General features: G+C 38.6%; 1 protein-coding gene across 5 annotated transcripts in view; it reads left to right on the top strand.

Moving 5' to 3' along the window:
• Pde8 (phosphodiesterase 8) overlaps positions 1–26,929 on the top strand; it is a 379,861-nt gene that overhangs the window by 324,525 nt on the left and 28,407 nt on the right. For 3 of the 5 annotated variants that reach the window (XM_065233901.1, XM_065233902.1, XM_065233903.1), the window contains 5 exons: positions 15,542–15,598; positions 15,894–16,093; positions 16,303–16,362; positions 25,137–25,194; positions 25,569–25,667. In XM_065233901.1, the coding sequence (XP_065089973.1) occupies positions 15,542–15,598; positions 15,894–16,093; positions 16,303–16,362; positions 25,137–25,194; positions 25,569–25,667 (474 nt within the window). Of the gene's footprint in view, positions 1–8,680; positions 9,236–9,405; positions 9,579–15,541; positions 15,599–15,893; positions 16,094–16,302; positions 16,363–25,136; positions 25,195–25,568; positions 25,668–26,929 lie in introns of those variants that run through there. The other 2 variants (XM_065233899.1, XM_065233898.1) reach the window with 2 other exon arrangements.

The following is a 26,929-nucleotide window of genomic DNA, read 5'->3' as shown; positions in this document are numbered from 1 at the left end:
TATACGCCCCAACTAACATTTTCAGCTTTATAAGCCATAATCCAGCGTTGTGCTGTAAAGTAGCTGAAACAAAAGCTGCAGATACCACTACAAGCAGAAGCTAACAAACTACCCACCCACCTTTTTCACAACCATTATTCAACTTGTCAGTTATCTCCTGAATAAAAAAAAAAAAAAAACTTGTCAGTCACACTGAATGGCAGCAGTAAATAAACTCATAAGTCACTTCTATGCAAATATTAATCAACTTTCAACTTGTAGCTGCAGAACAAATCTAAAAATATGAATATATTACTCATTTGATGGCTCCTACACAACCAACCACTCTTGCTGAATAACATATACATCCAAAGTGCTTTTTCGACAACTTAACAACCTGTAGTCAGCTAATAAACTGTGTCAGCGCTACTTTGGAAGCAGTATTTGCTCCTTTACAAAGCTGAACTACCTAGTAGAGAAATGTGATTCATGTGTAAATCTCAGAGATATTGGTGTCAAAGGTTAGGTAGATTTTTTTACGTCAGTTCAAAATGTTGGCGTAGCCAAGTTGGTAGTGTCTAGGTTTGTCAAATGCGGGCGTCTCGAGTTCGAGTTCAGGTTCCGGTGCAGGATAATAATTTTAGGGTGTGCTTAAGCTAATTTCGATTAATTTGATTACCAGCAAAATAAAAACGATTATATTCCTCTAACAAAAAGAGTAAACAATAATTTAACTCCGTTTCACGATAAAGCTGTGTACTGATTATTGGATAATTATGAAAAAAAATATAATAAGCGCCTTTCAAGTTCACACACAAACTAAACAGCAGAATTACAGCTGTATAGAAGCGCAAATGGATATGCAATAAGAGCTTGTCACAATCGTCCCAACAGCCATAAGTAGCTGACTAAGTTCACCAGATAGCGGTGCCGGTGGTGTAGTGGTAAGCGTGATTGCATCTCGCCCAAAAAGGCATGGGTTCAATTCCAGTCGGCGCCACCGGAGTTTTCTGAGGCATAACATCTCTGATCACGCATTCCTTCGAAAGTAAAGGAAGTAAAGCATTTGGTCCCGGTCCCCCGGTCTATGAGTTCATGGGATAGGTAGGGTTCAGGTGTGGAAGCTGCCTTCCTGGTGTCGGTAGCATTGGTACTCAGTACGGAAAACAAGATCAACGGAAAACAAAAAAAGGAAAACAAAATTGGACAGATTTGCTTTTATAGAGGTTTACTAAAGGTTACTTCAAATCGTACAGCATTTGAATACAGCTTGATGCTGTATAAATGCAATGAGCAAAGTGTTTACATTGTGAAATTTTGTTGTTGAGATTGCAAAATTTTGCTTCACGCACCATCTAGCGTTAAAAATGGTCAGCAACAATCATCCAATTTACAATCGAGGGGTGCGTATATAGCGCTTATTACAAAAATAAAAGTCAAATTATTTTCCTCAATTACATTTGGGAATTACATGAATTTTTTTCTGGTAGGATAAATTGCTTTAATCTTGGCCTATGGATCTAAGACTGGGCCTGTCGCTAAAAATCTGCTATTTATCAATTTTATCTAGATGAATGCGTCATTGGGACGGTACTAATGGATATTTTTGGTCGCTATTGAAAATTTAGTCGATTGCTTAATTTATGCATGGGCCCAAATTTGGTAAATGCCCCATTACATCCATTTCCCCTATGTCACTGTTATCATCAAATAAAATAATATGCTGAAATACATACACTTAAAATGTTATACACATTTTCATTTTGTTCACCCCTCCAGAAGATAAATAAATTCATTGGTAGTCTTTTTGGCAACAAAGGCGCTGTCATCACTAAACATTCAATTGGCCTGCTAAGCGAAAGAGTAGATCATATTGTTCATATGATGTATTTGATTGAAGCCTATATTGAGCTTCAATGAAGACGCTTAATGCTTCAAAATCAAGCTAAGAACTTTACTTGCGATGTTCAGCAAGCGAAAAGAAGTCAGCCACTTCAGTTGTCAATGTCTTCAATTACCTTAATTTGCAATTAATTAAAGCGAATTTGCTGAAAGATCTTTTGCCTCAACTCATTAACTGGTGACCAGCATGCACATTGGCAAGCCATCGTATAAAATTAAATCAAATGTTCAGAACTAAACTTTATGTTCAAAATATATGATAAATTAAAAAATACAACAAAAATTTTCTCAGTCTCTATGGTTGATTGCCTCCCCCCCCCTCTATGCCCTCCCTAAAACCCGGTACTGGGTACGTGGATCATATCTTGGGTGCTATTGGGCATTGCAAGAACGAACTTAAAATGTGTGTCTTTTATATAAAGCTATTAGTGAAAAAATCTTACTTACCTTACCAATCGGCAAATATATCATATATTAACAATATGATCCATTCATGCCTTTCGCAAAATATTTCTTCACGCACCATCTAGCGTAGAAAAAGGTCAGCAACAATCATTTAATTACAATCGAGGGGTGCGAATATAGCACTTATTACAAAAGTAAGAGTCAAATTATTTTCATTAATTACATTGTGTATATTACTTTAAAATTTGTCTGACATGTCACTGTTGTCATCAAATAAAATAATATGCTGTAATACATTGATTTAAAATATTTAACAAATTTTCATTTGGTTTACCCCTCGTGAAGATGAACAAATACATTGGAAGCCTTTTTGGCCACAGAGGTGCTTTCATCGCTAAAAATTCGGTTCGCCAGCTAAGCGAAAGAGTGGACCATATTGTTAATATAATATATTTGCAATCAGACTAAGGCCTTGTTGTCCTCTGCTGTCCGAAGAAGTCATCTCCACTCTACTACCACCAGCCGAGAACCATTTTCACTGGCTCGTCGTGCGGCATTCTAACGGCGTGCCCAGCCCACCTTAGTCGCCCAATTTTCGCAATGTGGACGATGGATGGTTATCCCAGCAGCTGGTGCAATTCGTGGTTCATTCGCCTCCTCCATGTTCCGTCACCCATCTGCACTCCACCATAGATGGTACGCAACACCTTTCGTTCGAAAACATCAAGCATAGTCCAGGTCTCGTGACCGTAGAGGACCACCGGTCTAATCAGCGTCTTGTAGCTAATCAACTTCGTGCGGAGGCGGCTCCGGAGTTCAAAGTAGGCACGATTCCCTGCCATAATGCGTCTTTGAATTCATCTGCTGGTATCATTTTCCGTGGTCACCAGTGATCCCAAATACATGAACTCATCGAACACCTCGATTTCGTCACCGTCAATCTGAACTCGGGGTGGAAGGCTAAGGTATTCCCTAGAACCTCTTCCTCTAATTTATTTTGTCTTCGATGCGTTGATGCCAAGTCGAATCCACCTAGCGTCAGCTTTCAGTCTGATGTACGTTTCCGCCATCGTCTCAAAGTTCCGTTCCATGATGTCAATGTCATCGGTGAAGCCAAGAAGACACGAAAGTCCTTAACAATGTCGTAACCTTTTTCGAGATTCAAAGGGACTCGAGAGTGTCCCCGATACTCGAACAACGCACATCACTAGATACATCATCGCCTTCACCAATCGCGTCAGTTTATCCGGAAATCCGTATTCGTGCATAATCTGCCATAGCTGATCTCGATCGATTGTGTCGTATTCGGATTTGAAATCGATGAACAAATGATGTGTGGGAGGATACCTTGTAGGCGACGCTCAGCAGTGTGATCACACGGTAGTTGCAGCAATCCAACTTGTCGCCCTTTTTGTACACGCCACCTTCCATCCACTCCTCCCGCAATATCTCCTCCACCCAAATCTTGGCAATTACCCAGTGCAGCGCTCTAGCCAGTGCTTCACCACCGTATTTTAATAGCTCACTTGGTAGTTGATCTACACCACTTGCTTTGTTGTTCTTCAGCCGACCGATCTCCTCCTCAACTTCTTGAAGATCAGGGACCGGTAGCCTGTCGTCTTCTGCGCGTGCTCCAAGGTCTGTTGCCGTGCCACCTTCGTTTTCTGCTGCTTCACCGTTGAGGTGCTCGTCATAGTACTGCTTCCACCTCTCAATCACCTCACACTCGTTCGTGAGAAGGTTACCGTCCAAGTCCTTGCACATATCGGCTTGCGGCACGTAGCCTTTGCGTGAACTATTTAGCTACTCGTAGAACTTCCGTGTGTCGTTCATGCGGTACAGATTTTCCATCTCCTCGCGATCTCGGTCTTCCTGCTGACGCTTCTTCCTTCGGAAAACCGAGTTTTGTCTGTTCAGCGCTTGTCTGTATCGCTTCAGATTCAATTTCCAGCTGCTGCGCGTAATCCTGGGCAACACTGGCGTCCCGTAATTGCTCAATGTTGGGTCGCGGCATTCGACTTCGACGGGCGTTATGCACCGTCGAGAGTTTTGAGCGGTACGTGCGGACGTTGATAATGTCAGAGAAGAATTTCTCGTCGATTATAACATGATCGATTTGGTTTTCTGTGTGTTGGTCAGGTAATCTCCAGGTGGCTTTGTAGATATCTTTGCCGAGGAAAACGGTACTTCGGACTACCATACCCCGAGAGGCTGCAAAGTTCACGCATCGTTGGCCGTTGTCGTTCGATACGACATACAGGTTGTTTGGTCTGATTGCCTGTCTGTACATTACCACCCGTCCTACCTGAGCGTTCATGTCACCGATGAAAAATCTTAGCAGAATTAAATACATTTCTATCGCTCCAACCCTGATTATAATGCTTGAAGTTTATGGAATTACACTGGAACCTCCATTAACGAACCAAACCGCAAGAACCGATAAATAACCGATAACATGTGAATATCTTATTCTGTTATGATACCGAGGTGGGTGATGCATCAAAATGCTCTAAAAATCTCACACTAGCGAATTAATCTTCGAAAAATCGTCTTTCAGTTTAAAAAAAAAGAACATCTAAAAAAGGTGTTGGATAGATATTATTGCCATTCTGACATCAAAAAAGCGTTTGTTATCCATCAGTTATTATAATAACTAAATTATGTACTAGTTCGTTTTTCGTAGAGTTAGTCAGCCTCAATAATACCATATTTAGGTTGCTGGTAATGCTGAAATCATACCTGAATTTTGTATACATAAGTTATTTTCTCCTGTTCGGGTAGTGCATAAAAATCTCGTTATTTGGGATTTACTTGGTAACAATAGGTTTTTGAAAATATTGTCAAATACCCCACAATATTGATATTTTTGGAATTGAAGTGCCATATAGGAACCGGAAATCCATATCTGATGCAATTTTGGAATCCAAGATGGCGGCATTAGATAGAGATTGGCATTGGATAGAGAAAAAATGGGAAACACTGTCAAATACCCCACAATATTGGTATTTTTGGAATCAAGGTGTCATATAGGAACCAGAAATCTATGTGTGACGCCATTTTGGAATCCAAAATGGTGGCATCCGGTTACAGAAAAACTGGGAAATACTATCAAATATCCTACAATATAGGTATTTTTGGCATCGAGGTGACGGATAAGGACTGAAAACCCATGTCTATCGCCATTTTGAAATTCAACATGGCGGACTCCGGCTTCATTATAAATGTTCTAATTAGGTGGCCATTTTCAACCAGCCCGTCAATTTCTGGCAAGCGCTTCCAATACTTTGATACTACGTACACTCTCCCTCCGAAGAACGCAAACTCGGTCTACACGAATTCCATTTACGTTGGTCTCGAATGATTCCATTTATGCGAGGAAATCACGTACACGTAGTATATGGGATTTAACCTAATAGGGACCAACATGGGATATCTCGCGATCCTGGACATATAGAAGGTTACTGTCCTGGGCAAAGTTGTTCAGTAGATCAAGACCTAATGGTTGGTGGACAGAGGTTCGGAATTGTCTCACTACACGGCGCTAGTGTGCATGTATTAGTGATTTCCTTGTTTATGACATATTTTGAAATCCTTGCCATCTGCCTTTGGTGAAACTGGTCATTGGATCAAGACCTAATGATTGGTGGACAGAAATTTGGAATTCTCTCACTATGCGGCGCTAGTGTGCTTGAATTTGTGATTCCCTAGTTTATTCTTAAAATCTTTAACATCTAGAAAGTTACTGTCTTGGGTGAAGTTGTTCAGTGGATTGAAACTTGATGGTTGGTGAATAGAAGTTCGGAATTTTCTCACTACGCGGTGCTAGTGTGCATGAATTTGTGATTTCTTTGTTCATGTGATTTCTTGAAATCCTTGCCATCTATGAAGTTGTTTTCTTCGGCAAAGTTCTTCAGTGGACCAAGACCTTCATTTTTAAACATCACACAAACAATGATATCACAAATTCATGCACACTAGTGCCGCGTATTGAGAAAATTCAGATCTTCTGTCCACCAACAATAAGGTCTTGATCCACTGAACAACTTTGCCCAAGAAAACAACTTCCTAGATGGCAATGATTTCAAGATATCACACAAACAATGATATCACAAATTCATGTACACTAGCGCCGCGTTGTCAGAAAACTCTGAACTTCTGTCCATCAACCTTTAAGTCTTGATCCACTGAACAACTTTGCCCAAGACAATAACATTCTATATGTCCATGATCACGAGATATTCCATGTTCAAATCCCATATGCTACGTGTACTCCATTTACGCGAATTCAATTTACGTGGTACGTATTACTCGCGCTCTTCGGGGGGGGGGGGGGGGGATTGTACACGCAAAATTCGGCATATTTGTAGTTCTGAGTCAAAATTTCAGCTCAATTGATCATAACAAAACATAGTTGCAACATGCCAAAGTTGGTTAGTTTGTATGAAAATCGGCATATTGTGCTAATTAAAAGGCCACCACTGTACATATATATAGCATAACAATTTCTATTATCTCCTCTTGCTACGCAAGCTGGCCGAACTTCTTTCCAGCAGCCATTGAGGGTGCTTTTCTTCAGTGATAACATCAAATTGGACACAATGTCGGATTGTAAAAGTGTCTTGTCAAAGTCTAGTTTGTCCAAGACGTAGGTCTGCTTGACATAGTCGTTTTTTTAAACGGATATCATTCACTGCTCCAAGTGCTAAATAAGGGATATCGTGTTCGGTGGAAGAATCAAAATCTGTACATTCGGGTGATCAATTCTGAAGTGACTGGAGGAGTTATTCAAAACAATTTTCAAACCAGTCACCAGTCACCAGTAAGCCACCATCTTGGATCAAAATGACGTCAGACATGGTCTCTACATATCACCCCTATTCCAAAAATACCCATATGGGGCAAATTTGACAAAATTTCCAAGCTTTTCTCCAACCGGAAGCCGCCATATTGGATTTCAAAATGGTGTCATACATCGACTTCCGGTTCGTATACGCCTCTCCGATTCCAAAACTACCTATATTTTGTGGTATTTCACAGTATTTCCTAGTTTCCCAAAATTGTAAAAAGAGGGACGGAAGCTGAATACTGCGTGAAAAAGACTTGGCTTTCTTACGTCCTCACTGGGTCTTTACGCCAGCTCTCAACTTATTGTTCTTTGGAGCACTTCCACAGTTGTTACCTTTTATGCAATAGTGATTATTGTGGGGCAAGGATAAACATACATACTCTATTATGCCCAGGGATGTCGATCAGTTTTCCAACCCAAAAAAATCCTCGACCGGACTGGGAATTGAACCCAGCCACCTCCAACATGGCCTTGCTTTATAGCTGCACCTACCGACTGAGCTAGATGAGACCCAAAATTTGGGGACACACACTCTTCTAATGAGATGCACAACTCGCCCCACGTCATTATTGAAGGAGCCATCGTTCTATGCAATTGTAGACTGGTCATTACAACCGCATCTTCTTCTTCTTATTCGCATTTCAAGCTTATTGCTTAGTGCATATTAGCATATTAGCTTATTGCGTGCTCTCAACTTATGTCGTTTTCGTTTTTGCGGTGTAGCTACACCGGTGCTACACTGCCGAACACCGAAAAATTTCAGGGTGTAGCTATCGGTTGCACCTTTGTTTACAAACAAATTATGATGAGCTGTCAATGACTCGCGCTTATTGCTGCTTACACTACACCGGTGTAGTGTAGTAAAAACGAAAACGACATTAGTGTTCTAAATGCACTTCCACAGTTATTAATTGAGAGCTTTCGATTCCAATACCAATGCATGAATTTGTATATTGTGTGGCAAGCACAATGATACTCTATGCCCAGGGAAGTCAAGAAAATTTCCAACCCGAAAGATTCCCTCGACCGGACAGGGTATCGAACCCGCCGCCTCCGGCTTGGTAATACCGTGCATTTACTGACTAGGCTATGAGGCCCCTTCATTACAACCGCAATTGTCAGTAATAGCAAACAGAAATTTGAAAATACGAACTCCAATAAGCCATTTAGTCACATATTCAATGTCATGTTTTACATTTCCTGGAAAATAATTACGTTTCAATTATATATTATGGTTTCCCGTTTCACGTCAAACTAATGGGCTCACGCGTCTCCACATCCGCAACATTAGTTGGAAAATCAATCAATTGATTTGTGATATTGAAAGTTATTTTCTGATCACTTCCTTGCTCCCTTCCTGGAATGTGACCTCACGCGTGCCCACGTTGTATGCGTAACTCGATGTGAAAATAGCCGCCAGTGGATTGGAAAATATGAAAGCAATTAATTTCGCGTTAATCCTGTTGTGTGCCGGGGAAAATTCCCGGTATTTTCGTTGTTATTCGCTGCAAGGTATCGCTCTAGAACTACGGACAAGTCAAGCTATAATAAAGTAACAACTTCAAATTAGGATGAATCGTTATTTTGGTTGATTGCCTGAAGAACAAAAAACAAACAAACAGAACCGTTCCAGGTGGGAAAAGATGTGCGATAGTTGACCGGATTCAGCGAAAGTGATCATGGACAACCGTCCGATTTACGGTTGCTTCCGGATGCGTGCCCTGTTCAAGAGGAATAACTCAACCAAGAGTATGGAATCGCTGTACAAACCATCTCTTACGACGCCTAATGTATTGGACGTGAAACAGCACAATACAGTGTCCAGTACAATGGCTGAAGCCAGAAATGGGGATCTGACCAAAGCGAACTCGGCAAGCCTACCGGATATCAACGTTGCATTTGGGAATGAAGTAATGGAACAGAAGGAAGAACCGGAATCACCTGTTCAGTTACGTATGAAACTACTTCCAGAAGAGACTCTGGTATCAACTGACGAAGAAGATATCGACAGTGGTTACACGACAGCTGGTCCGGAAGTGCTGGAACTCGTAAAAAATCTGGACAAACAGGCGCTAAAACTGAACGAAATAATACTCAGAAATGGTAACTATTATTATAAGACACTAATTTGCCTTGAAAAAGATGTTTGCATTAATTTCAATGAAGTTTTTACCGGGATGATTGGGACAGATGCCCTGCAAACATAATCTTTCCCCTAATCAGTGGGTCACAACAAATTCATCACTTTTAACGAAATACTCACCCGTCAAAAGATAAAAATGGAAACACCAAAGTATACACCAGAACGAACTCAGACGGGTCCGTCTATCGACCACGGTCGCTGGAGCGGGGAGGAACCGCTAATCGACGCCACTTCCACCGACGGCGGCTGATCAGTTTACACGAAATCACCGAAGGACGCCCACTCGATTTCGACACGGACGATGTAAGTAGTAAACAGTTTGTGAATCTAGTTAGCATATAAATCGACCAGTGCAAGTAACGTCAGGAAAAGTTACGTAAACAACAAAAAATAGTACGATAATCAAATTAATAAAAAAAAAAAAATGGACCAGGAAGTGCGTGCTTCGAAGATATTGCTCCGAGTGTTGAATGCCCGCGAGCGGAGAAGATTCGATACGTTTCGGATGCTGCCGTTGGATGCGGTCCAACCGAATCTGCGACGGCGAGTGATTAATGACTTTGATGTGCAGTTGTACAAGTATGAGACAAATTCGGGAGCGCTAATTGGTGGTGGTGAAGACATGCGACGGTTGAAGAAATCGGGTTCGGGTAGAGAAGATACAGCCAGCACAATGCGTACGGGACCGGAAATGATAGAAATCAAAATTGATGACTCCGAAAGTGAAACAATCAGTGAAGGTTTAGGAGTTATAATTATGTGCCGTGTCGTTTGTTCTTTCTTACAGGAAATGGTGGCTTTTCGAGACTTCTTTGTACTATTTTATTGAATCTAGCTGATCAGAGGCAATCACCGGAAAAATCGGACAAAAATATGACAAACTCTTATCGTTTCGCTAGTAAAATGCATTGACATTTTGTAATTTACACGGATTGTAACTTTCATTCGTGAACATCGCTGAAACATTAAATGATGTCGTGCAAATTTGAAGGGACTGATGTGCTATCACAAAACTCGTGTAATTTTGTGTTTATGGTATTTTTTTGTAAAATTATCACGATTCTATTTTAATCTTGTATTATGATGTACAGAGCAGTGATGCCCAAAATACCAGTTGACGCATCCAGTCAAACAGTTAAAGTTTGGAATCCAGATTCCAGAACAGACCACTAAAAGCGCGGGAGCTATTTGACAGCTCCAGTGTAATGTCAATGTATGCTGTTAATCCTGGTCCTCTGGTCCTGTCAAATCGAATAATGGTGGAGTAAATTTACAGTTGGTCTTATTTTTAATCAACTCTTTTTAAGAACCGTGAATCTGATATTTTTCTAATAGTCTTCCAATTGACTTGACGGAATCGTAAAATGTCTAGCTGTGAGAGCACGTAACAGAATTTTCTTAAACGTATTTCTCGACTAGGGAAGGTCCATTAATTATGTCACGCAAATTTGACCCATTTTCAACACCCCTCCCCCCTTTGTCACATTTTTTGTATGGACCTTAATTTTTTTTGTATGTCTCGTCGCAGTTTCCAACCCCCCCCCCTTCCCCTAAAAGTGTGACATATTTAATGGACGATCCCCTACTACTCTACCGAATTCAACGCAACAACCAACAAATGAAAGGTACCATGATTCTATAGAATTTTAATCAATAGATTTTCTATCGATTAACTGATTCTGGAGATATGAACGGAACAAGACCCGAAAATCACGGAATTCCAGCACAACCAGCAAACAATAGGTATAATGATCACATTGTATGCTGTCGAACAAATTCAGAAGCGTTCAACTATTATATCTCCGGAAATGTATAAATGTGTATCGTATTTCACGGTAACCACTAATGCGAATTGCACGCAACAACCACCAAATGAAAAGTATCATGATCCCATAGCCTCGCCCATAGAACATTATTAAACAGGTTCAGAATCGGAAATGCTGGAAATGTGACAGGAACATGTTCAGGGGTATGTGAGCCATAATACTAAATTTGAACGGTATGGAATAAAACCTATCATGTGACCAATCAAATTACTTCAAAATATGATAACCAAATCAATTATGGCCGTTTCCTGCGTCGCAAACCACATTGGTCAATTCCGGGCATACCCCAGATGCCCTCAAAGAATTAACCAGACCAGTTTTGAATTAAAACCCATCATGTGATGCATCAAAGTACTTAAAAATTTAATAACTATATCAATGGTGGTAATATTGTGTGCCCACTTTTAGTTGGGTTCTTGTCCACTAGAGTGGGTCATCGTTACATGGAAAAACGAAAACTTTACCGCACCAATCGAGAACAACCCTTTTTTGGTTCCATTTGGAGTCCCAAACAACTGTGCAAAATTTGAGGATGATTGGTTGTAGCTCGACTTTCCGCATTGCGTTTGAAATTTGTATGGAAATTAGTATGGGAAAACCAACTATTTTGCATTTTTATCCCACAGAGACCACAATTTTGCATGAACCGTGTAACTAAGTATGTAAAAATATATTTCAGGAAGTGCCTAACAATTTTTCCAAAGCAAGTACGGTGCTAGAATGTATATAAAAAAAAGTTATAGCTATTCAAATATTTATGGTTTGAATTAAACACCAAAAATCCCTTTTGCTGCCAACACTGCCGGTGTAGATTCCAAACTGAAATAATATTGGAGATCTTATCTTACCGATTAAGTATGTTCAGATAAATTATTCAAAAACAATTGCTCTATCTCATGTGTGTAGTTGGATAGGGAGGGGGGGGTAATAATATACCCCTTCCTCTCACACATCTCAATAGTTTCAGTTTGAATTAACTTTGGAGTTTTTTATTTTATCGATTTGGTATGTTCAGGATGAATTATTCAAAAACATTTGTTCAATCTCATAAGCGTTATTAGACAGCGGGGTGTGGGGAGGGGGGAAGGGCTTACTGTATGCAGTTTTTTAAACGAAAATTGTTGTAGTGTAAATATTTAATATCCACTTGTCGGTTCATTTGTTAGTGAGGAGATGTTGTTTGAATTATTAGCAGCTGGGAAATTTTAAATTTCTATACAAAGCTTCTATGTCAAATATTAAACTGCTTTTCGGGCCACCCACATATAGAAACACAGAAGTAGTCGTAGATCAAGAACAAAATACAAGAGAAAACGAAAACTGTCTTCACCAGTTTTGTCTCAGACATAGGTACAGTCGGATTTCGCTTGTTGGGCTAACTTTAAGTGGGTTAAGTTTCAGTTGGGCTCCCAAGCCAAACGTCACTTATAACAGTGCTGATTCCTTTTCGAAATTTCGACCGGCTTCATGCAAAAACCGGCAAACGAGTGGAGTAATGATACAGATTATTTCAATGTGATACAACGAGTTGCTTCCTTGATGGTTGTCAACGATATGGCTGAATGAGGGGTGAAGCTAATTTCTAACTTATCAAGAAATTCACCCGAGGCCTAGTTCAACAGCAATATTTGCTTCAAGGGATAGAACAGCATTGAAAAAAGTACCCTTAGAAATCGTAGAATATATTAAAATGAAATATAATCATTACAATCCATGACATTTGTGTGAATATATCTGACATTGTATATTGCACCAAAAGAGTAGGGAAGAGAATGGTTGTACTCGCTTTACAACTGCTCTTATGAGATGAGGCAAATTTTTTTGAATAACCCATCCGAGGAACTCGAGAGATGGGAAACTCCAAAGTTATTTTATTCTTTATCTTTATTTTCATTAATATAAGTGCGGGCTGGGAAGCATACAGTAAGCCCCCCCCCCCCCTAATCTAACTACGGCTATTAAATGCAACACATGTTTTTGAATACATCTGAACATACCAACTTGACAAGATCAGAAACTCCGAAGTTATTGCAGTTTGAAGACTTACCTCCATTTATATGGGTGAGGGGTGGGGGTATAGTTAGCCCCCCTCATCTCTTAATATGCCTATGAAATTGAAAAAATGTTTTTGAATAATTCATCTGAACATACCATATCGATAAGATGAGAAACTCCGAAGTTATTTCAGTTTGAAACTTTACGTCTAATGATATGAGTGAAACACCCCCACCCCCAACCCCCCCCCCCTGACTACGCATATGAGATAGATATATTGTTTTTGAATATTTCATCTGAACATACCAAAACGATAAAATGATTAACTTCGAATTTGGAGTCTGACTTTCATTAATACACCGGCAGTGTTGGCAGAAAAAGGGATTGTTGGCTATTAATTCGTAACATTGATCTTTGAAAAGCTATAACTTTTTTTAGGGGCATTCTAGCACAATACATTTTTGAGCAAAGTTGTTAGGCACTTCCTGGGCTATACTTTAATGTATTTAGATGCGTGGTTCACATCTAAAGATGCAATAAAAATGCAAAAAAGTAGATTTTCCCATACTAATTTCCATACAAATTTCCATACAAATTTCAAATGCAATGCGGAAAGCGGAGTTACCACCAATCGTCCACAAATTTTGCACAGTTGTTTGGGACCCCAAATGGAACCAAAAAAACATTGTTCTGGAAAAATAATCATGATGACCCACTATTGCCCACCTATAAAATAACCATAAAAAGTTCTTAACAACCTGTTCTTGTTATCTTCCGAACTATGTGTGATATGGTGAAACCATTTGGTTTACGGTTCATAATTGGTACATTATTAGGGTGGTGCTCTTGGGGTCATTTTCAAGGAGAATATCAGAATCAACAGAAATATGAAGGGTTGGATCACACCACTTGTGGATTAATTCAGGTTTTTTAATTGCGACGTTTATGGAACTACACCAATATTTTTTTTATTCTCCACGGAACAGTATCAGTTTAGCTAGTTTTTTTTTCAAATCGAATAAATTCCAAGATATAGGGAAAACAATGCAACATCAGTAATACGTCTCACTCAAAATTTATTCTTGGTTTGCTTTCGGCGTCCACTTGAAGTGAAACAAAAACATGTTTTCTGATGTGAAAAAAGTTGTACCACCAACGATGGCTGACCCCATTGGTTACGTACGGTGGAGACATCTACAATTTACAAGAGGGTACGTGAAACTAAGGTTTTCTGTCTAGATACTCGGGGGTTGACTGTACCGGACAAAAAAAGCGTACCGATTCTAAATTGGCAGGGCTTTATTATGAGTTGAATTTGACTCAATGTTGAGTTGCTGTCATCGGCCGTGTGAGTACAGAAATTTCAATACCACCATTATGATATTGTTCGATGATTTTTTTTCTGATATTTTCAAACAAGATGCATTCAATTTGAATGCGTTCAAATGTTGGGATGCTGATCAAACTTTAAAACTTAACATACATGCATGAGTGTCAGTCTTGCTTATCATTATCGCTCTTTACATGTTTCTAATATTTTATGAGTAAACAAACGTGCAGGAACTAGGACAGTTATTTGAGACATTTCCTGAGTTATAATACTAAAGTATTTAATAATTGACTAAAAATGACGAAGACTATGAATATAGTATCATCAAACAAAATTTAAATTAAATTAAATCAAAACTATGTATTTTAATGCTTTAAATAAAATCAGAGATGAGCAACGAAGACCAGCGATACACTATAATAAAGCACTTTTTTATTGATATGCGTATTTTATGAAAATTGACAGTGACTAAAACTGTTGACATAATAATTCGTTATTTTAGCATCTGAAGATGGCACAACAACAACAAGTTCAAGAAGTTTCGTCGAATGTGAAGAAATAGAGGTAATGTACCTCTATTCTGATGTTATTTTTATCTACTGAAATGTATTATCAACATGCTTTTCGATCGTCACATACACGTAACAATACAACCTTTTTTACTTAAAATTAAAGTACATCTACTGAAGTCTATTCAATACTCACATACAATCAACCCTCTGCAACTCAACTTATGAAACAAACCCCCTTGAAAGTAGTCGCACAGAAAATATTTTTTCATTATAATTCATTAACTCTACAACGACTAAGCGAATATGCAGTTGTGGAGAGTTGATTGCATATCGTATTACATTCGCAAAACAAAACTTGTTATACCTGCAAAACTCTATCTTCTTAAACTTCCTAGCAAATTTACAGGAAAACTTTCCTGCTTATAGCAGATCTCCCGGCAGTGAATGCCTCCTTTTGCACAAAGTACAAAATCCGTTCAATATTGTCACTTTCAGCAGTGCTGTAAACAAGATCAATACACAAAGCAATATACCTAGTCTAACATCTTTCCGTTTTTTTCTCTTTTGTCTCTTCTACTTTCATGCCGGTCCACAACTTTGCAGAGATTAATATCGGATTTAAAATTTCCCAACCTGTTGCCGCCCAACCCACCGATAAAGGTAAGCAACAAGTCGCTCGCTCTTCCGTTCCATAGCGAAGATAATTGTCCACCCACTTTTGCATGATGCGTACGAAGCCTGCGAGGTGCGACGTCGTAATCAGAAATATCCGATTATCATAAAAATCATCATCATCATCTTTTCCATCGATTCCACGCCAAGCTTCGCTCTGTTTTTCAGCGCAGTAGTTGGTTGATTTAGTCAGTTTAATAATTTGTTTAATTTTGCATTATATTTCTTTCCCACCCACGCTGTTTTCGTTCGATCGTTGCCATGCCATCCGATGCGGGGACAGATTTTAATAGCATTTTGCAAAAATGATCCCGTGTTCGAAGCGTTGGTCACCGCCAGCCATCGGCTCAACTTTGAACCCACCTTTGTCAAGTCGGCCGATGCGGCGATCGAAGCGTTCCAAAGTCCGGCCACCGGAGGGCATCACATCATCGTAGTGGACGCACGGTATCCACGCATCATCGAAGCAGACGTCCTGGGAAGGTGAGTGTTTGGTTTTGTTTTTATTACACAAATTACTGGCTGCACTGCGTTCGATTTATTTTCAAACGCCTATTGGTAGGCTATGCTATGCTATGCTGTTGCTTCGTGTTATTCACCACCCTTATATCGATATGTTACCGGTGCAGCTTATGTTGATGTAATGAGATAAATTTGATTTGAAACGCTTTAACTTCGTTCTGTATTTGCAGGTCAATCCGAAACTCGAAAGGTAGTCAACATACTACAATGGTAGCAGTAGTTAAGAAAAAGTAAGTAATTATTCATTTTATGTATAAGTTTTATTCACCGACATAGTTATGTTTGGCATACACAGTTTTGCTCACGAACTGCTCATTTGCTAATAACTTTGCACAGAGTTGACGAAACATAGTTCTGTTTGAAGCGGTCGATAGAATAGAGTTTAAGCTTTTTATAGGTATGTAAAAAAAGGAGATTTTAATTATAGTAATAAACTGTATTTGATTTTGCGTTGCAAAAATGAAGTGAGAAATGCTCGCTGCATATCTCGGACTTTAAGTGTAAAAATTCATTGGTGTTGATTCAAATGATACTTTTTGCATGTCTACAGTAAACTATGATCCTAATCTATTAATTACTTTAAACTAAAACTTAATTTCAACAACTGAGTGAAAAGTTTTTAACAAATGAGCAGATGGTGTGTACAACTGTGCATGTCAAGCATGGACGTAGCTAATGGAAGCTGCGGTGAACTGCCGCCATTCCCATAACCGTCCCATGTCCTATTGATTTCCGTGTAGGTATATCCATATAAGAGGGCCAGAACATGTCTAGTTTTTGGATTTAAGTTTTTATAAGATCTTAAAATGTATGAATCGGAGGACTCCCTCACATTGGCTAGTATCTAACCTGGATGTTGGTCGGGCTTAATCTTATGCTTCATAGTGGAGCGTTGGAGACGGTTGGTTTAGGTCCGGCATCGTTGGCTCATGCCGTGGCAGAATAGCGTCATGGGCATGCGATAAGGATTACTGAGCTTCCCCTCTCTGATGAACCATTGCATGAGAGAACCAATGTTCTATCCTTACGTGACATTATCACACCTGTTACTCCAATTTTAAAGAGCCGCGTTGTAACACGCTTACTTATAGGCACTGACGTTGGTTGCGATACTGACGGGTTTTTCCGCAAATCACTATTATTTTATTTATTTTTACACAGATGGGTTTGCACGGGAATTATACTATTGAAATATTTCAGAAAGTGCCCAACAGTACTCCTTCTATTTGCGTGACAAGCTTTCGTTGTTGTTTTCATTGAAGCATTACTCAGGGAACAATGTTAAACACTATTTTTGTACATGCTATTGTAACTAATCTTATACATGCTTCATTTTGGTTTGGGATAAGTGTTTGAACTATGGCTCGGGATTTCCACGGTGGCATGCTTCTGTTGTGACATATCCATAAGTAATGTTGTGGGACGACATAGTGGAAACAAGTCAGTGTAGTTGGAGCATATACCCTATATAATTTAAAAATCAGCTAGGAAACTAACTTTAAAGTGAAGCATTTTAGTCACTTGAAGGTGTCACCTGAGACGAATTTATATATAATAAATATAGGTCAAACTCAAAAACATCTTGAAACAGGTTATATTTTAGATTACATGCACAAGTGCAGGTATTTAATATAGCATGGGTTATAATTGATTTGGTAGATTAGAGATTCCAATTATTTATTAAATTAGACTAATGAGATATCATAATCATCAAACGAACATAAATAAGAAAATTTAGTCAGCCTAATATCATTAAGTAGATTAACAAAAGTGTTAGGATGCGAGGAGTCCGCTTAGGGAGGCAACTAACCTTTAAAGCAACTGTTAACTAGTCTTTTCATATATAGTCTGTTTATTTTGATGGTTGCTTTAAAATATCAAATTTGGTTTATAGGGAAAATAGCTCTAATATTGGTTTATGGATCTATGATTGGGTCTATCGCTAAAAATCTGCTATTTATCAATTTTATCTAGATGAAAGCGTCATTGGGACGATATACTGAAGGATATTTTGGTCTCTATTGAAAATTTAGTCGGTTGCTGAATTTATGAATGGGACAAAATTAGGGGCATGTAGGCCGACATTACATCCATTTCCCCTATGTGAAAAGATGAATCAGTGCACAGTGGGCAAACATTTACAAAACCGCGACAAAATTGAATATCTCGGCTGCCAAACGGTTTCAGTCAACATGTTATTCATATTATTGACCGATAAAGTGCCCACATTATAAAAATTGTAATATTCTTTGAACAGATAATTTTGACATTTTATTAAAAAATCGTATGAGACGATTCAAACATCTTTTTTAGAAATTATTGTGATCTACCATACATAGAAAAAATATACCCCATTTAATTCCAGTATTACTCTGAAATCAAGTGCCCAATTCCAGCTCTTCAGAAACATATGGATAATTAACAAATACAACTACAGCACCGGACAAAGTAATAAGACCTCGTGATTTTTATTTCTCTTCAAAAAATTTAATGAGCTATGAGCTGTAATTTTTCAAGACGGCTTCAACATTTCTGAAATGTTGATGGCTGGTACATCAACTTTTCAAATTGTATCAGTATGGTTTTGCGCTTGATTGGCTGAGTTTGTAGGAAGTTTGTGAAATTTTAGTAAAACGCTTTGTATTTGACTGCCCTTTTTCAAAGTGTTATTTCTTGAAGTACAATAAACCGAATTTCCTAAAATTTTATATATTTGCAGTCAAAAAACTTTTCTTAGAAAAGCTTTAGATTTGACTTAAAGGTCAATGTTTTTACTGCATTGTGCTTCAATAAAATTAGTTTAAAGGTAGAAAGTCAAATAAGAAGCGTTTCATTCAAACTGCTCTAACTTTATACCAATTCAACCAACCAAACTCAAAACCATACCGATAGAACTTGAATAGTTGATGTACCAGCAGCCAAGGTTTCAGAAATTTTAATGTCCATCTTAAAAAGTTACAGCTTATTGAACTTTTTGGAAGAGTTAAAATACTTTTGTCCGGTACTGCACATCTCTGTTTTTACATTTCCAGGTTCAAATTAGAATTAATCATTGAAGTATTTATATTTATAAATAAAGTAAAACAAAAACATCTACCAAACTTTCACGTGTTAAAAAAATATTATGTGTTCCTGATCGATCGGAACATGTTGCATGAAACTTCATTAATCCTTTATTATGAAAACAAGGGTCGGACCAGTCTTAAATAACATATTATTTCTATGGTGAATCTCTGAACAACACGACCATTAGCAGTGTTGTTCAGAGCAGTGCTGTGCATAATCATAACAGTTATTGTACCTTGACGGTCATCCTCGCATAACCGTCACATCTCAGAAATGACGGTCATCTAGCATATCACTTTGAAACACCTCCACCTCACTAGACCGCCTTCATAAAAGCTATCCATGACAGTTAGATTCAGGCTTGCAATTGCTCATTACAGCTAAAATGCTTTTTTTCGTTATTATGAAACAATGGGATACTATAATGATAATTTTTATTTGTAAGATGCAAGAAGAGGTGGTAAAGATTGTATATGACATATAAAATTTGTCAATTTTGCTTTCAGAAGGTCACAACTAGCGTTTAGCTGTAACGATGAGCAACGCGATGAGCGAGCAATCAGCGATCATAAAATCGCTAGTTGTGACCTTCTGAAAGCAAAACCGTCATAACCGTATTTATGCTCGAAATGAGATGACGGTCAATTTATATGTCTGTTTATTTTTCCTCGGTGATATGATGGTAACACATGGCAGGTGTTAGTGATATTGCGAATGAGTGAGAAAAGCAAAACAACGATAGCTCACGGTTGTTGTGTCATACTGGTGAGAAGTTTTACGGAGAGAGGGTTCTCAGTTGTTTTGATTGTTAACCGCAGGAATCTCGTTTATCAATCTAAAGGCTGTCAGTACCGTGATGCAACTCAGCACTGGTTCAGAGTATGACACACACACAAACAAACTGCGGGTTTCTAAGAGAGTTTACAGTGCCGATCGATATAATAGCCGATATACCTCTGTTCTCTTATGATCAATTGAGCTGAAACCTTCTTCACAGAACTTCAAATGTGTTCAATTTTTCGATTTAAAGTACCATTTATTTTAAAGCACCTGCCAGAAGTGGGATACTAGGGATTTTTCTAATAAAAAAAAAGTTTTAGTTATTTCAATATGCACATGATTGTTAAGAAAGATCGTGGTTTTGCAGGACTGTTTACATGCTATGACAACTTCTACTTCAATCCAGATTTTCCGGAGGGTATGGCCACTTTACCCCAAAATTTCAATTCTTTATTAAATTCGCTTTGATTTCATGATTCTGAACAAACATAGAAAAAATCGCAAGATTCTAGGATCATTTTAATAATGTGGCCACTTTATCGGTCAATCCAGATTATCCGGGGAACCAGGATATGGCCACTATATTCCAAAATATTTATTCCAAGTTAAATACGCTTTGATCTCGTGATTCCATTTTTATAATGTGGCTACTTTATCGGTCAATCCAGAAAATCTGGAGAACCAGAAAATGGCCACTATACCTCAAAATATAGTTTCCATATAAAATACGCTTTAATCTCTTGATTCTGGACAATTTTTATAATGTGGCCACTTTATCGGTTGTTCCGGATCCTCCTTTAGGCCAGTAGAGTTTCCCTGAGAGCGTATATGGTGTCATTATACCATTTATACTAGGAAGTGTTAGGAAAAACTCAAAAACTCAAATCTCATGCATGAGTTTATGCCTTGCAAAATACAACGTCGCAAAAATCACCGATGAGTTTTCAGGTTCAAATATTCATTGCTTTATATTTTGGCGTTATTGATTGTTATAACTATTGTTTGTGCATCAGGGGTTGGAAAACTAACACAACATACATAGGCATGATATCAATTGACGTTTGAGTGGTTTTTATGAGTTTACAGCTGGAATGATTTTTCGGCGTTGTGAGTGTGAGTGCGTGAATATGCATGAGAATCTCAAGTGTGAATATTGTTTGCCGCATTCGCACGCAAGTTTATTCTCGCAGGGAGGCTCAATTAATGAGATTTGAGAATGATTTTCAGAACACATAATATTCTCACCCAATATTCTCAAAAACAAATGAAGCGCTCCGACCGAAACAATTTTTAACTTCATCCGATAGGCCGAAGTAAATTCATTGGCGTTTCAATGGCGTTTCAATGCGTTAGGCCGAGATTAGAATCTGTAGGCCGTCAAGAAGCAGTGTTAGACTTTTAACAATATCTCAACAATGTGTTTCTCTTTATCAAATCTTACATACGGAAAGGTAAATAAATTCAGAAGTTATCAGTAATAATAACATTCCGGTTGGTGCTAAACTACGCTAGATTAAGAAAGACTAAGGGCGGGTTGTGCTTAATAGGCCAGAAATGGGGTAGTTAACCCTATACGTTTAGTAAAGTTTAAAATTATGTCGATAGATAGTGGCATTTCCTACTTTACCGGGAACTCGGGTTGATCCCGGCCCTCTATCTCGGTACGCAAAAGTCTCCGGCCAATGAGACCACCTATCGATTCAGCAGAAATTTTCCTTTGAGAATATGTATAACATGTTGACTCAAACCGTTTGGTAGCTGAGATATTCAATTTAGTCGCGGTTTTGTAAATGTTTGCCCAGTGTGCAGTGGGAGATGGATTTTCGGTTTCTTTACATTTTACAGCACAAATCTAGTACTATGTGTCAGTTCCTCAAAACCCCCCAATAACCGACCTCTTCAATCCCTTCATTTTCCCATGGCGTTCAAAAGGTCCGCATAGACTATTCAGCCATTACCCTTCCTTTATCCTCGGCTTTAGATTGACTTGCGCTTTCATTGCCCCAGCAAACGCTGCAAAATGAAAATGAAAATGTATGAATCGGAGGACTAAATTTCGTTTTTTTTTATCTACACTCTTCTTTGCGGTTAAAGAAAATATGTCAGCTATTGTACTTATTATAAAAATTCAGCCAACTTCTGACAAAGAGTTTTTAAAGATTCAAAACTTTTAATAATTTTCATATCAGGAATATTATTCTAATTTTCATTCGATATTTTAAATAGTTCATCAGGCTATCAAAACATTGAAATGAATTCTGAATGCTGAACTAATGCAATCGTTCTAGATTATGGACACAGAAAGTCGAAATTTGTTCTTAAAATTTACTATCCTAATTTGTAATTAAAATACCCGGGCCCACGATTTTAACTTTCTCCCAGGCAAACCAATTTAGCTACATTTAAAAAATGTGGACATATGTTTACGCGTTAAAAATACATAAATTCCTAATATAGAGCATTTCTACATTCTTCTTTTCCATCGCATTTCAAGCTTATTGCTTATCGCACACAGTTCTAAATTGAAAGCTTTCGATGTCTGTATCAATTTTGCATTAGTAGATTTGTGTGGCAAGTACAATCATACTCTATGCAAATGGAAGTCGAGAAATTTTCCAGCCCGAAAAATGCTTAGACCGGACTGGGAATCGAACCCAGCCACCTGCAACATGGTCTTGCCTTGTATCGGTTGGACATGACACTCTCTTTTTCTATATTTTTTTTATTTATCCAGGCTCATTCGCATTAGCTTCACGTAACGTGGGTAGATCACTTTCTCTGATTCCTAGTCCTGACTACTTCAAACTAGGGGAACAGGATTTTTCAGTAATCAAAGGAACACATCTTAGTTCTTGTTAACTTGTTGATAGTAACAAGACTCGGCTTTGTCCTCCGAGGATGATCTTGAAATAAGGAAAAAATAAGTTAGTTGTCTTCATCTATGTGATTCATAATCTTCTATTCGTTGTTCCCTAATTTGATGTGGTTAAGACTAGGGTTCTGATGCATGTAATTATCGGTGTCATTCCTTAATTTTGTTGCTAAGGAATCCAATTTTGACTGACAAAGGGGCACGCTTTTGAAGGGTGTTTCAACATTCCGAAGGGTATAAATAGCGGGACCTTTCAATTAGAGTCGGATCCTTGCGATAAATTCAAGAATGACAACTGTGAAAAAAATCGAATACTTCATCATTTCACAATAGTGATAGAGTAATACGACATGCACTAAACTAAGGACACGTGATAAACTATAATAGATCAACTCACTGGTCACAGTAGTGTTACGTCCCGAACAGAGGAAACAAAAAAAGCTTCACGGAGCCGAACTTCCATTTTTGTTAAGCAAAGTTTTCATAGGACTAATGTTAATGGAGCTATGAGCGATTGCTCGAGGTTTGGGGTAACAATTGTGTAAATATGTGGAAGTAGAGTTGAGGACAAGGAACACCATGGTGTATTTGAGATGTTTTCTCCATTGTTTTGATGAATTTAACGACGGAACGTGGGAGCTTCACTATGATGCGATGGTGATAGGGCAAGTGCACAGGATCTCAAACTAAGCAGATGGACTATGGTGGATAACTGATGGGAGACTGACGCTTGAACTTGGAGGAACACGAGAATAAAAGATTTTACTTGATCCTCTAATCGAGCCGTTTCAAAAACACATAAATAAAATTAATGTATTTAAAATCCCGTTTCGCCCAGACATCTCTGATGGCTATTGCGGGTTGTTTTTCTCGAACCCTGAGGGATGTGGATAACACAGATCTGGCACGGTGTAGCCCAAAAAATTCTGCTTACTGACATATATGTGCGCTCAATTAGATTTTAAAACCCTTCATTTCATACTTTTATACAACTGAAGCGTTATTAAACCTTATTTGTCATATAACATGTTTTCGAAAACATCATAATAACCAATCCAATTAAATGTAAAATACCAAATTCTCTAAAACAAAAATAAGATGTAATCGAGAACGGGATTTGAGATTTCATGAATTTTCAATATTTCGTCGTAATTATCCGCAACAGAGGTTGGCTTGCGACAGTCATGATTTCTGCCATTAGGGGTTTCCCTATATAATGTCCTTAAAATATTGGCATATATCAAAGATGACATGCAAAATAAGTGCATATGTCCAGTGCTCTATGTATGCGAATATATTGTGGCTCTAAAGCACGAAATATTCTCGTATGAATGCCATATAAAAGCAAGTCATAAGGCACTCGTTTGAAAACATATAGGCAAAATAACATACATACCACAAAGAAAATCCCCATTAGTAGGCTATACTTGACATCGAAATGAAACGACTCTCAATCGATCAACCATGGAGGGTATTTTCTCGGAATCCATAAAATTTTCCAACTCCATCACACATTCCATCTTCGTTGCACGGTGATGTTTCAACCCACTTCGACAACACCGGGATGGGAGATTTGCTCCTCAGAAACGAGCATCCTCTGGATTGTGTCGCCTGGAATAATTTGATAGCACGATGGAAAGCCAGTCAAATAATGCACGCTTTCCCCACTTTTACCGCTGTAACAGGTTTCCAATCATTAGTGGGATTTGTGCTTTGGTTTCCTCCAAATTTTTTGCTCGTGGCTTTCAAGTTATTTCCGTCACTCGTCGTGATCTCGGTCAGGTGGGAAACAAATGGAAGTCAGTTCGTGACAAAGCTAAAATCTACCGGATCGAGAAGGTTTGCACGTATTCGTTTGCTTAAAATTTTGGTGGCCGTGAGCAGGTTTTGAATTAAAGCAACTCAATTCCCTTTATACTTGCGGAATCCTTTAAAAGATTTTTTCGGACACGATTGCCATTTTTTGCAGGCTCACAACTGGAAACAGATTTCATGTAACCGTCCGTGATATATGGGTTACGTACCATAAGGGAAACGATGCAACCGTTTATCATCTCCTCTCAAGTCTTGTTTCCTTCCTTCAACTATTTACTAACATGTTTTCTCATATCCATGGGCGTAACAAGAGCATCCTGACACAGAAGTCGACATAACCTTACCCCGTTACTGTTTACATTCCAGCCCCAAAACTATGTGGCTCGGAATGAGTTTTTTCTCCGTCCACTAAAGATTCAACTGCTGAAGAATGCTTCTCATATGTGTATTTCTCTGCTTTTCTGCTTTCAGTGTATTCGAAAAGGATGATACGGCTGTGATTTCGCTGCTGGATGTTGGCTTTAACAGGGTAAGTAATGATCCGAGAAAATTGCACTAAATGAAAAATCGCTTTCAGTTGTACCTACATATTTCAAAGGTAGTTTGAAATCCCTTTTATTTCTTTCTCATCCAACTCAATGCAAAATAGATGAGCATGAATAAACGATAAATCAATTTAACTAAAACCCAATCAACCCCATCGATCCCCATCCTAACAATCAACCTTCCTCTAGACGAAGGGTTACAACACCCACCATCGACTTCATCGATTCACTTTCCTCATTTTTCTTTTCCCTTCGACCGGACAGAGACAAGTTGGAAGCTAATAAAATTACTTTTCTCGTATTCTTTTCCATATTTCCAACCACCCACCCCCGATGCCTTGTCCCCTGCTACCCGCAGTGCATTATCGAGTCACCGCATGTGTCCATCTGCTCGTCGGAGCTACGACAGATACAGCACTCGCTGGTCCGGCCACAGAATGTGATATCAACTCAACAGGTAAGAAGAGAGTAGTTCGTCCTTGATGATTGTTATTCCTCTATCTGTATCTGTATGGGGGACGGTGGTTTTATTCGCTCAAACCGTCAGTGTTGCTGTTGAATAAAATAGATTTATTCACCCATTGCGGACGGAAGATGAATCGTTCTCAGCGCTTCGAATAAATGGGTGGTTGATTTACTGGGAGAACGAGCCGGGAGGAATCATACTCTACTTTGTACGAAACAATGTAGGTATTTTTCGCGAAACCACTTAGATTCAAACCAAAAATGTGACTTGTGTTGCGATATCTTATGCTTCAATTTACGTAAATCAGAGATTTTGAATATCGATATAAAAATGGAAAGCTTGTTAATTTAAGTTTGTGAACTGAATCCGTACCATGGATGGCCTCAAACTGGCTTTTCCGTAGATAAGATCTTAAAATGGTACTTTTTCATCGGTGAGAATCGTGGTGCATCTTTAATTTTAAGCTTATAGACTCTGTTTACCACTGGGCAGTCCTTTCATGACAACTTTGAACACACGTTCAGTTTTGGTGCCGTAAGTAAAAAAAATGTGCTTCTTCTCAGTAAGATACTTGAGAAGACATTTAAATCCGTCCAAGGTTTCAGCCAATACACGGCATTCACCCCGACGTCCAATTTGTAGAGAAAACTTAGCTTTCACGAAGTTCAAAAGTTCCATGCGAAGAGCATGGAAATCGGAAGTGGTTATCACAATAGGGGGAATCTTTTCCTTCTTGGCATTAAGCCGGGAAAGTTTACTAGAATTTTTCTTGGATGATGGATCATTCTCATCATCCGTGAGCAAATCAAATTGATTACTCAAATTAATTTCATCAGAAGGGGGATCAAGAGTTTGCCCCTTTCTTTTGCGCTTAGGCGCCATGGCGGCAGTAAATTTTTATCCAAATCGACTTCCAAGCAGATTACTATAAGAATCTGAAGGATCGAAGAGGAATTTTCCAAATCAATATCCAAGAAGGATTACCTCGGGTAGGGTCCAAACAAGGATCGAAGAGGCATAAGAGTAGAGCAAGGTAGAAATTTTACAGGTTGAGCACTGAAAAGTGATGCTTAAATTTGTTGTAGCTTTAGCCTTCAGCAAAAAGCAAATAGATCCGAACGGCAAGAGAGCACGATGTGGACTGATTATACTATTATTGATTTAACGCATTGTTCTACGACAAATGTAAGAACAGGAGATTCTTACAATTGGGCCCAATCTTTAGATCCATAGGGCAACATTAGAGCCATTTC

The sequence above is a fragment of the Ochlerotatus camptorhynchus genome, unplaced genomic scaffold (genome assembly GCF_037179485.1).
Source record: "Ochlerotatus camptorhynchus isolate MF236.1 unplaced genomic scaffold, CSIRO-AGI_Acam_v1.1 ptg000423l, whole genome shotgun sequence".
Lineage (NCBI taxonomy): Eukaryota > Metazoa > Arthropoda > Insecta > Diptera > Culicidae > Ochlerotatus > Ochlerotatus camptorhynchus.
This window is presented reverse-complemented; position numbering and strand designations above follow the sequence as displayed.